The sequence below is a fragment of the Danio rerio genome, chromosome 18 (assembly GCF_049306965.1).
Source record: "Danio rerio strain Tuebingen ecotype United States chromosome 18, GRCz12tu, whole genome shotgun sequence".
Lineage (NCBI taxonomy): Eukaryota > Metazoa > Chordata > Actinopteri > Cypriniformes > Danionidae > Danio > Danio rerio.
Window position 1 is genome coordinate 38,429,640 of NC_133193.1, and position 13,158 is coordinate 38,442,797.

General features: G+C 36.2%; 1 protein-coding gene across 26 annotated transcripts in view; it reads right to left on the bottom strand.

Annotated features, from left to right (window-relative positions):
• The window catches only part of ryr1b (ryanodine receptor 1b (skeletal)), a 243,794-nt gene that overhangs the window by 16,469 nt on the left and 214,167 nt on the right, over positions 1-13,158 (bottom strand). For 11 of the 26 annotated variants that reach the window (XM_073929492.1, XM_073929491.1, XM_073929490.1 and 8 more), the window contains 9 exon segments: positions 12,753-12,841; positions 10,742-10,870; positions 10,540-10,644; positions 4,782-4,863; positions 3,376-4,685; positions 2,318-2,403; positions 2,059-2,230; positions 1,864-1,950; positions 270-578 (listed from right to left, as the gene is read on the bottom strand). In XM_073929492.1, the coding sequence (XP_073785593.1) occupies positions 270-578; positions 1,864-1,950; positions 2,059-2,230; positions 2,318-2,403; positions 3,376-4,685; positions 4,782-4,863; positions 10,540-10,644; positions 10,742-10,870; positions 12,753-12,841 (2,369 nt within the window). 26 annotated transcript variants of the gene reach the window in all.

The window sequence follows — 13,158 nt, forward strand, 5'->3', positions numbered from 1 at the left end:
GTTCTTCATTGATAATACCTTTTTGAAGTCATGGTGTGAGCGAAGATGTCAACTCAAAGTTGATTGACCTAAATCAGATCCGCTATTTTGAAATCGAAAATGGTAAATCAACACAGAGTTCAATTTTAAACTCTGAGTTGGTTGAAACTCCTTACTGAAACAGGCCACAGAACAGAACAAAACAAAACAAAACAAAACAAAATAAAACCCTAACCGTGTGTCAACTAAGTGTCAACAAAAAATCCATATGTAAACATTGAACTCCTGACCTTGAGGCAGTTGTAGCCAATAATACACAGGAAGGAAATTATGGTGTGTAAGATGGAAAAGAAGGCCATGGCGGGCTCCATATATCCAGTGCTCTCCTCCAGGAAGTAGTAGACAAACCCGTTTTCCTCATCTTCCTCTCCATTCTCCTCCATTCCCGAACCTTCAGCCTCTCCAGAGCCTTCAAATACCCCAGAGCCCTCAAACACAGCAGAGCCTTCAAACACAGCAGAGCCCTCAAAGGCTCCAGAACCCTCGAACATAGCAGAACCTTCAAACTCTTCCTCCTCACCAGGCAATCTGTCAGACACCTAAAGAAGGAAGCAGCTGGTTTGAATCTTCAAAATTCAGCTCCTCTAATTATTACAGAGGACCACATGCTTGTGAGTTATTTTGGTGCAGGAGTTTCAACTTTTTGAAGCCAAAAACTCCAAAATATGACAACCCTATATCTAGTGGAGTATAAAGTACTAGAAAGCCACAGGTATGCGTATCTTACTAGAAAATGTACTTGGTAAAAGGTAAAGTCACTATTTAGAATATTATTTGAGTAAAAGTATCTGACATTTATTGTACTTAAGTTTAAAAGCAATTTTTTTAATATTTAATGTACTTAGGTAATGATAGAAAAAGTACATTTAAATGATGTAACTACAATTAAACAAAAAAACTTGAAATGATCATGTACAAGACTTTTGAACACACCATTTGGCTGCTGAATCTGCACTTTATGTCAATGTGTTTACTTCAATGTCTTGATGTTGGACAGTGACTTTTTAAATACCATTATCTATCAGCATAAGACACACTTTCTCCAGTTTGTTCATTCCCGGTGTTCATCTTTGCCACATTACGAGTGCCGCTGTCAGTTTTATTGTCAAGTAGGCCTAATATCAATACTTGCTATCCTGAAATGCTTGTTCGAAAAATGATATGAACAGCTGAGGTTGTGTGAGCACTCAATTACACATGCACTAATTGAACTAATTGACTAATTAAAGTAATGTAGCAGAGCACTGATTAAAGCTGCGGTCACATTTGAGCTTGTGATATTCTGTCGTGCGGCGCAGTGAAAAGGGCCGGGATTAAACAAGCTTAATAGACATTTTTAAAAGCGAGCGATTGCTCCATGTTGTAAATTTCTGTCCAGAGATGTCATGTTTTGATCCTCGATTGTTCTCTCGCAGTCAAGTGATGCGATTTCGCAGGTCAGAGTTCACCAAGCTTGAACTTTGCACCACAGCAACCTGCAAAACTTGATGCATGACCCGGTCTGACGCATTCGCGTGCGTATGAATGGAAGTCTATGGGAGGAAAAGCCCAGTGTGACTGCAGCTTAAGTCAAACTGACTTGCATTCTTAGTTTCTTTGGTTTTATTTTTTAGTAAGTAACGAATGTTCTTCAGTGAAATGTATCTTATAGTAAATGTATAGAAATCATTTTAAAAATATAGTCGAGTCAAATTAGGAGTTGCTAGAAAAATAAAAACGCAAGTAAAGAAGAGATTCTCGTAAATAAGCAGTATTATTACTTTGTTCACTTACATCACTGCCTATTTCTAAAAGAAGCAACTGTTGTTTCAAAATCCAACTGACCTTGTAGAACAGCAGAATAAAGTTGAGTGCAAAGGCGATAAACAGAGCCAGGAAGCGCAGGTTGTAGAAATTGCGAGACAGGTAATTCTAGGAATAAAATGGTCAAATATTTAATAGGTTAAAATCATCTGTGAATAATCTGCATAATATAATTTAATAAAGTATCATATAATAATAACTAATAATGAGAATTACCATGAATTTGATTCTTTGGATTTCAAGTTCATTCCAGAGTTCAAAGCCCACTTCCTCTTCCTTCTTGCCTTTCTTTGCTTTAGCTTTGGCTTTAGCTATCTCAGCTTGCTCTTCTTCTTGTTTGTCCTCCGTCTCAGGTTCAGCCTCCTTCTCTTTCTCTCCATTTTCAGCACTTTGATGAAAAGAATAAATACAAATGTTCACATATGAATGTATTTTATGAAAAAAATTGTACCGTTCTAATTTCTCCATTACTTACTCTGCTTTTTCAGGTTCTGGGGCTGGTTCTTCCTCCACTTTTTCCTCTTCTACGACTACTTCGCCTTCTACTCCTTCTTCACTCACCTGAAAACAATTACAAAAGAATTACAAAGCAATTATGAGAAGTTCCTTTGTTTTTGACAATCTAAAACAGGGGTCACCAATCTCGGTCCTGGAGGGCCGGTGCCCCTGCAGGGTTTAGCTCCGACTTGCCTCAACACACCTGCCTGGATGTTTCAAGTATACATAGTAAGACATTGATTAGCTTGTTCCGATGTGTTTGATTAGGGTTGAAGCCAAAATCTGCAGGACACCGGCCCTCCAGGAACAAGTTTGGTGAGCACTGATCTAAAAGCAATAGTATTTGGATGCAATTTGGATGCTCAGCAATGCAATGTCAGACACAATGCACTCAAATGGAGCAAGTGACGCCACGGTGAGGGGTAGGTATAGTGTTAGGTGAGCCATTAAAAAGCTTTGAATGCAGCTCAGATTGCACTGCACCAGGTCTGCATCCAGACCCCTTTCTCTAAAAGAACATTTACACAAAAGCTGGCGAGGAACAATTCACATGCTGAATGGTAATCAAAATTAAATCAAGATAGTGATTCTGAAAAAAAGCTGCGACTCTCAATAACACTTTATTTTGATGGTCCATTTGAGTATTAGTAGACTGTCTGATTAAAATCTGTTGATACTGCTCCTTCAACAAACATTTAACTGACTACAAGAAACTTTGGAAGTACATGTCAACTAACCCTAACCCCAACCTAACAGTCTACTTATAATCTTATAAGAATTAGTTGGCATATAGATGCAATGTAACTTAATTTAACAAACGCACCATCAAAATAAAGTGTGACCCGACTCTTATGGACATCTTGTAAGAAAAATGTTTCTGTGTTTAGTGTACTACGACTCTGTGTAGTCAACTCTGCTCCATCTAGATGCACATGCTGGAGGTTAATTTGAACCAGCTTTACTGACAAAACGCACATGAAAATAAACCTGGGTTAAATCGCCCAGCCTTACTTCAAGTACTAAAGTTCTTCTCACCAGTTTTCTCTTCAGCAGTGGACTGCCTTCTGGAGTAGGAGGCTCCTCTGGTTCAGTTTCTCCCATGTCTCCGAGACCACCATGAGGACCAAAGCCAGCTCTTCCATCTTCATCTTCTTCTCCCTCTTCTGCTTCCTCCTCTCCTCCTCCTGCTCCCTCCTCTCCCTCACCGGCTCCACCTGCTTCCTGTACTTTTCTTGCTCCTGGCTCAGGAGGAAGGTCACCGTGCACCTCGTCTTGAGTTGGGTCAGGCATGTTAGTCAAAATCTCTGTTAACGTCATCTTTTTAGCTCCCTCCACGAGACCTCCTCCAAAGAGAGTGTTCCAGATCAGCAAGAAGAAACCTTTGCAGACGCTGTAGATGAAGTGCAAGATGCCGAAGAGGACAGTGTAGAGGAACATCACCAAACCAACAATCATGTCCTTTATGGTCATTTTCCTGATTTTGCGGTAGCGGCGTCTGAGATTGCGGAAAGTAAAGAGGCTAAGGAAGTTAACAATGCTCTTGATGAAGTCAGCAAAGGCTGAGCTCGATTCAGGCGGTGCTTCTTCTCCATTCCCTTCCTCTCCTTCTCCCTCTCCACCTCCACCACCACCGCTCTCCTCCTCTTCTTCTTCATCCTCATCTTCAATGACCTCCTCCTCTTGCTCAGAGATCTGCGAGGCGATGTTCATCTCAAAGATGGTGTCCTCACAGAAGTTCACAAAGAGCTCCATCTTCTCAGACTCGCCACCCTCATTGACCACATCAAAGATGAACTGCCGTTTTGATTCTCGGACCTGAGGCATCTCCCACTGGTTACGATTGGCCTCGCTGATCTCAAAGTAGATACGTTCAATCCTTTTGCTAGCACCCATGATCTCGATTCGGCCCAGGAAGGGGCGGAAGTAGTTGAGCACACTCTCAGCTTGTTCCAAGAAGTTCTGCAAGCGAGTGTCATGAGGAACATGCTCAGACAGGTTGGTGAGGAGCACGGCGATGTTGAAGCCAATGTCTTTGGCAGGCTCTTGAAAGCGGTTGGCAAACTCCTCAAAATTGATCATCTCGTTCTCATCAGCTTCAGAGCACGACAGCAGGAACTGGATCTCAGATGGAGTGTACTGCTTCTGACTGTCCATAGCCTTGGAGAAGTCTTTCTTGGAGATGAGACCACGAGGGTCCGTCACATAGTCACGGAAAGCATCTGATGCCACAATATCCTTCAGTTTGAGGAACATGTCGAAGAACTTGAGAATCATCTCCACATTGCTTGATGACTCAACCAGCATGTCAACCATTTGGCGAGCGATTGTGCCATTCACAACATTACCTGTGGTAATACAGTGAATCAGACCATGACTAAAGTTGCTTTACTGATTTAAGAGGCCACCAAGAAAGTTCAGTACATTGAGCAGTTATCTCTTACCCTCAAGTAGAGAGAGAAGCATCACCACCATGTCCTTCTGTAGATCCAGAAGCTCCTTCAGCAGACCAATTTGACTGGAGTCCTGTGTTCACACAACCAAATTCAGACACACAACAACAAAAAAACACAGAGAATTATCGAAAAATGTCTCAAATTCTTCATGTAAAACCCATAAAAAAGCTTTTGGTTGTCATAAATTGCGTAGAACTTGTTTACCATTTTAATATAATATGCACCATGGAACCAAGAAAAGTATTGTGCATCAACATCTCTGTGGCATAACTAGCATCTCTGGGTCATGGATTGCTTTTTTGACGAGGGGGTGGGGGGATTTAAGAGACAGCACTACTGGGACAAAAGTCCACCTACTCTCAGCTTACCTCAGAATGGGTTCTACTCCAGAAATGATCCTTGGTTTGCATTTATAAATAGACACAAACATAGCATCACATACCGCAACCTTTTGTCTAACACATGAACATATGTAGGCGGATACAAACATAAAAAAGCCAGAAGAAGATGTCAATGAGGACGACCACATCAGCAAATTAGCAGTAAGCTGGAAGCAAATATTCAGAGCATCTGCTCAATATTGTGCAGCAATGTTATTCTGTATTGTCTCTGTTAAGATCAAACTCTTCATGACAGTCCCTGCAAAAAAATTTGGTAACACTTTCTATAAAGCTCATGCTCATAATGTATTATTAATATTATAGTCTATGTATGTATATATATTTACAAATGAAAAAATAATTAAAGAATTAAAATATTACAAAACATATTATTTTCTAGCCTACATAAATATAAAAACCAAACTTTCATGCCTTCTTCATCTCGGGGAGGGCTTTTTTCAGTTTATTCATAACAATTTGCTTTTTTATAATGTTGTTATTAGTAGTAGTAGTATTTATTATATGCATATTTATATTTGTTTTAGCTTAGATTTCAGGTTTTAGACCATATGGGGCAGCATGTGTATTAACTCAGTTGTTTGATCACACTTAACAAACAAAATTAATTATTTATAGGCTAATGGATGTCTGTGCGTACAACACGTTTCCCTATCCACGAGAGTAAAAGTGAAAGTAAAGAATCAGGAGGCTCATCTCTCACTCTCGTGCTGTATATGCTCTGTTTAACTGTTTTCTCTCTAGTAAATCGTTCAGTTTTTCCCACTTACAAAGTCCGCTATGTAAATAGCAAATGTGCTATGACGAGATGAAACTGACTCTTAAAGGGAATGGGAAATGTAGACACTGATTGTTTTTTTTTTTTTTTCCAAAACACACCTATAACTCTCTAAGAGAATAAACTCAACCATGTTAGACCATGCACTGTGGCACAAAGTGTATTTTTCTAACCTTAAAATAGCAAAAGATGATTCTGACATGCCCATAAGGCTTTTGTGCTATGCGCTTTGGACTTTGTGCATGGATCATCAAAATAGAGCCCGCAGTCTGCAACGTTATAGCATTATATTTAAGTTACCAAGGCTCAAAGTTACATTGATTATATTCTGTCTAATAAGTGAATGCTTCAATATTCTGAACAAGATCCCTGTTGCTTTATAAATACTTATTGTAAGTCAGTTACTAATCTGTATAAATGCATTATTGATGGCATTTTGCAAGTGTTTAAATCAGTGTATAATTTTTTGAGAACATGTATATTGAAAAATCAAATACATGCCTAATAAGTATTATTAACTATTATAAATGTAGCTTTAACATTCATTACATTATATTTCAGTCATGTCTTGCTTGATAATAAATAATTATAAACAGGGTTATAATGTAATGCATGGGCTTCATAGAAAGTGCTAGCAATATTTCCTTAAAGTGCCATAACATGTAAGCCCTGTACAGAAAAAGTGCAATATTTTGCACATTTGGACACATTCATTACAAAACAAATTGCATAAGCAATACATAAGCTTCACATGGGCCATCTCACAATAAAATCACATTCAAAACACACATGGAACATGTGTATTTGAAACATTTTCATATTAAAAAGAAGTATGTGATTCATGTGAAGGTGTTTATTCCTTAAGGTATAGGACACCATATAAAGCAAACAGCCTGCATCAATAACAATTATTATGGTCTAATATGTTAGAGGAAAATAAATGTCCTTTATAAGTAAGCAAAAGCACAAACAAGGCATAGCGACATTGTGTATCAAAATGAACCCAATATGGCCAAGTCCAAGACAAAAATGTTGACATTTAAAGTGACTTGAGAAGAATCTTGACATCCTGACAAATAACCAATAATTATGATAAAGCACACCTCCTATTCCGCTTGCAGGACATGTGCTGACACATAAGCAAAATGGAAGAAACAGGAGTGTGTGTGAGGAAAGAAGTGCAAAAGTGCATTAGACGAACAACAACAAAAAATCCTTACGCCATCTCGGAGTCCTTGGTCAGGGTGCATCTGGCAGGGTTACACATCAGAATAAAAATGTTATCCATAAACATTTTTAATACATTTTTGTATTGATCTCATCTCCCACTCTCTTCATCCACTCATTTATTATGTTTTCATTTCTTTTCAAAATTTAATTCACTTTTCTTTGTACCTACAACTTGAGGCTAAAATTGCTTTAGATTGGAATTAAAAAACATGTTAATTATCATTATGTTCAAAGAGTAAAACTCAATCATCCCACATAGCCAGATTTCATGAGGGAACTCTTTTATAGATTGTCAGAAAAGTGGAAAATTGCTCATATAAATGAATTCATATAAAAACATAAAATTTTTTAAATGAGGCGTAGCCCCAAACCCCATGCCCTAAACCCAATCCTTATTAGGGGATAAGCAAAGGGTACTAAATGTATGAAAGCAATTCATACAAATTCATATTAATTAGCCACTGAATCTAAAAGTTATGAACTGCTGTGAGATTGTGTTGCCTCATATTGTTGGTCGAGAAACCAACTTTGACACATATCTTTCAACAAACTGGTAAATGTTTCACTATCCTTTTTAAAGCTTGAGAATGGGAGAGATTCTCAATATTGAGAAATACAAAAATGCAGTACAACAGTACCAGATGTGTAACAAATATTAGAAGAAAAATCAAACACACAGCAGAGAGGTTAAGAAAAACGTTTAGCTTACTAGATTAATAGATTAGTGCATCAACATCACACAATGAAAATGTTCTACACCCATGGATCATTGGCAATTTTTGACTACGTTGGACTAAACAGAACAAATACAGAGGGAAATTCAGCAGTTTTGGAAGAGATCAGTTAGTGGACTAGTTCTCCATCATTAAAAAATACAATAAACCTCCTAGGGCTTAGTGGCCACATACATAGACAGCACATTTTAGCTCCTTGGTGGCTATTTAAAATGCTTTGAATGTTTTGTATTTTGTTACAGACATACAGAGTCATCCTGAAACTCTTTTGCAGCATATAAAATGTCTCAAACTCTTTTTTTAACTGTCCAAAATGGGCAAAAAATGTTTTTACTTTCTGATAGTCAAACATGTTCAAAAATATGTGTGTTATTAATGCATTATAAACTGTCAAGAAAAGTTGTTTTATGTAAATTTGGACCACGAGTTCACATATATGGACATAATTTTTCTCTAAAAGTACATCATATCAAAATATGATACTTAGGTGTTATTCTAATTAGGTCCAAATAAGTCCAAATAGTAAAGAGAAATAAAACATGCATAAATAAATAGATTTGGTAACTCCAGCAATGTTTATCCTAAATATGTAATTTGTGATATGAAAAGGGAGTGAATAAACCTGAATCAAATGAGATTATAACCTAACTTTTAAGTGTGAAACATAATTTTACCCATGGTTAAAAGCGGTGTTTAGAACAGCGATGACCTGGAGTTAAGCACAGTGTAAAAACCAAAATTAGTAAGATTTAATAAAAAAAAAAACAGACAAATAAATTCTAAAATAAATAATATAAATGATTTATAATTTTTGCACATGGATGGAATATGCAAGTAAACATTAGTGCTGAGAAAAAAATGCAAACTCCAAGCCAGAGAAAATGTATTTCATTAGTCTACTTTCTGGTCATACTTATATAGAATATATAGATAATACTTCTATAAGTATGCATGTATGAGTTCTATTATATAGCAAAAACAGTATGATCAATGTAGTTGAAACAACATAAAATAAAAATTAAGGAATGTATAAAATTATTTTACATAAAAATCCGATTCAGGGGCGCAACTACACATTTACTGAGGGTTATGCTGGGTATGCCCCCCACCATTACCACCACCACCACCACCACCACCAATCAAACTACATTTTATAACAGGCAAGAGATAGTGCCAAAATTTTCCATCAATATATTAAAGATATTTTTTTTCCTCATCAACATGCTTCAAACAAATACATTTTGCAGTTCTGAACACATCTGAAATAATATGATGTAGTAAATGTATGATTACACTAAGCCTGTTAAGTCACAAAGAATTAAATCTTATCACTCATATTTCTTCTCAATTTAATTTTCCTCACTAAATGATTAAAGCACCTTGACATGCCTTGCTTTTGTACTTTGTGTACACTTGTGAAAACAAAATGATAGATATGGGAGTCCTAAAGGGCAAACATAAAAACACAATCACTTCTCATATGCGAGGTGTAAGGTCTGTCTTTGCATTAACAATTGACTGAAACTGCTATTCCACCTCTCACAACGTGGAATAAAAAAGACAGTAAAATGTTTAGTCTAAATGATAAACAAAGACAATCTGCCTAAAATGTTCTATTTTATCAAAACGTTATGGGCAAACTTTTTTTGTAACTAAAATCAAAATAGTTTTGAGCAAAAAAAGTTACCAAAAGGCCTAATGTTTCAATATGACATATAATACATTTATAAAAACATGTGTATGGTATAAAAATAGATCTTGATAGAAGGATTAATAAACATTTCAAAATGTGAATATTCTGACTATTTGTTCATGTGTCAGTTTTAACAGGATTAAGAATCATTACAATCAAGTAAATGAAATTCATATTCACATAATCATACATTTTGTGTGATTCCTCTTATTTTGGCAAAATAATTAATTAATAATAAACAATAAATCAATTTTTTTTTTCAGATTAATCATAACTTTTGACCTCAACTGTACTGTATGTATGATTTGACAGTTTATTTTGATAAAAATGTAAAAAATCTAAATAGTTCCATTTATATGAACACTTTACCCTTGGCTGAGTGACTGCATGTTATTGTGTTACATGATTGTGAATAAAACCTGTGTGCCAACATATGCAGCTCATGGTATAATTTTTCATTTAATAAAATACAATATTATACTCGTATAAAATGCAAAAGAAACATTTTTAACAAAACATATTTATTTATTTATTTTAATTATTTGAAAATTTTAATAAGGATAATTAGTGTGTGGCAGCATATACTGCAAACCCCCTTTTTTGCGCCCCTGACCTGATGTATTTTCAGAAATACTTGCGCAGCCATACTTACTGACAATACTATGCATTTTTTTCTCCGTTTTGCTTTGCGTACAGTTGGTGAAATGATGCTTTGCATTTAGATTAGGCAAAACTAAATGACAAGTGCTTCATTATGTTGAAATAAACAAACATACAGATGACACTGATTCAGAGTTGGCGGAACTTTTCCAGGAAAGTGCCGGAGTCTTCTAGGTGCAATAAAATTGATCAATATGGTAAAATCGATCAGTCATGTTAGGGGTTTGTGTTTGCTTGACATGTGTGCTGATACCTGTGCTAATTTCATCATCATGTGTGCGAACACGTGCAAAAATCCCACCACAGCATCCCACAGTCTGCTGTGAGCGAGAGACTGCTGGTTTCCGGTGCAAGGGCCCTATGGTTGAGAAACAGCCAAGTGATTAAACATGATTGAGATGATGGTCTGGAAGAACCTGAAAGAGCTCAACTTCACAGACAATTGTCAACAGTACCTGGATATACTCTGTCAAGCTGTTGAAAACCTGTTTAGCCACAGTCATGGCCTTAGAGAAGTTCCTCTTGCCTGGTTCATCAATAATATCCTTTCCAGAGTAATACCAGTAGAAGTCACTGATAGATTCCTGAGATGGAAAAGACACACAATGACTTGGAGAAATCCTAATGTGAGCAGTTTAACCAGAACCATATAATCGGTCATCATTTACTTACTCTACACTTGTTTCAAACCTTTCTTCTGTTAGACGCAAACATAGGTATTGTGGGAATTCTTAAAACACTAGTTTGTATTGATGCTGGATGTCTTGGGTTACAGATATCCAAATTCTTCAACTATCTTTATTTATACTCAACAAAAATAAGTGATGTTTATTTATAAACTAATTTTGAGAGGATCACATGCTTATGATTGCTAACACCTGGATTCGCATTATTCAATTCTCAATGCACCAATCAGACGACTCCTAAGCTACTACAAATACCCTGGGTTACGCATTACTGCTATCTTTGTTTTGAAGAGTCCCCCCTTCCACCTCTACCCCTCCTTTTTCCTAGATGGGTGACACAGAGGCCCAGTGCTTCTGGTTCTAGGCTTTACCAAACCAGCAGACGTTTCTGTGCAGAGTTTGCACTTTCTCCCCATGTTTACTTGGGTTTCCCCCAGGTTCCCCGGTTTCCTCCCACCGTCCAAAAACATGCAACTTAAGTTAACTGACTAATCCAAATCTGCACCATAGACATGCTTCTAGTATATAGTTATCTCTTAACAGCAATCACTATCTGTTTATTAGCTACTACAGCAGGGGAGTTCTCAAGAACTACCTAAGCTCAAAATCCCCTTGCAACGGGAGGGAGCCCCGGGCTTGAGGATCTTATGAGCTCAGGGCTCTCTCTTGGGACAGCATGTCAAAGTAGCTTATAATTAATCATCAGCTAAGTGTAAACTCTTGAAGAATATCTCAAAAATTTGGAACCATTTGAGCATTTTAAATAGTAAGAAAATTAAGATAATTTTGGTGAATTATCATTTTAAGCTGTATTTGAATAAGTCTTCTGACTAAGCTTTTACAATTTTGCAATGAAATAGATTTGTTGAAGTAAAAACTAATTCTAATACCCTGATTTTTCTTTTGTATTTAACTTATTCATCAATGTTTCATTCAAACTGAAAAGCACAAAATGATATTTCGACCTTTAAAATACCCCCCAAAAAATAAATAAATAGACAAATTCAATCCAAGGGGCCATTCACACAGAACGTTACATCTAAAACAGCGTTCAGTAATGTCTTAGAGCAACTGTAAATATAGGAGCTCACAACGCTTGCCCCTTCAACGAGTTATTGTCTGATTAACCCATTGCTTTAAAGCTGAAATCAATGAGGGCCATTGTGTGTAAAAGTTGGATATATACACACATATATCCATAGTGTATAATTTATCATTGCTTGACATTGAAAGTAAAATGTATTTAAAAAGACATCTATACAAATGAAAAGTGACACTGGTTTATTTAACAACACTACACTGACAAACACAGCTTTGAACAGAAAGTATGATGATCTGATTTTAAACCTGTATCAAAGCTGGCATTTGCTAACTGTAACCAAGCAAAACAAACAAGAACGATGTATAAAATAAATACTTGCATCTTTGAAACTCTAGCTTCACATTGCCCAATGCCATGAATTTTTGGAATTTTTTTACACACACACGAATTTTTTTTTTTCCCCACAGCTTTTAGAACATTCCTTTCATAGATAAATTGAATCCATTTCTCTGTTGCCTGTTCTAACGCAAGGATTCTGACAGGAAATTCAATGGGTCATTTATGTCAGATAAATATATATAAAAAACCTAGTTGCATGTTTTCTTTTCAAAACATCTGAGCTGGCACACATAAGAAGCTTAACTAAACACAAAAACAAGAGTAAATAATCAGACTTCACCTTGAAATTGTTTTAATAATTTTGAGACAACTTTAGATTTAAAGATAATGAAACTTTACCTGCAGTCTGAGCAGAAAGTCTACTGTGCAGATGATGATGTTGATGGTGGTTGTGCTGCCTGTTTGTGTGCGCAGGTAGTTCTGGAAATCTGAAAGGAGAAGATCACTCAAAACAAGCTACAATAGTTTGTTTGTTTGTTCATTCATTTATTTGTTTATATATTACTAGCTACAATTTTGCAATTACCCGCTAATTTTTTAAGAAATCTTTTTCCGATGGTGTAATTATGTTTTTAAAAAAATATCTAAAATATGTTGAAGTCTAAAAACAGTTCAAGTCAGCATTATTAGCCCCCTTCAATTATTAGCCCCCCTGTTTATTTTTCCCCCCGTTTTTTGTATAACAAAGAGAAGACTTTTTTAACACATTTCTAAACATAATAGTTTTAATAACTCTTTTTTAATA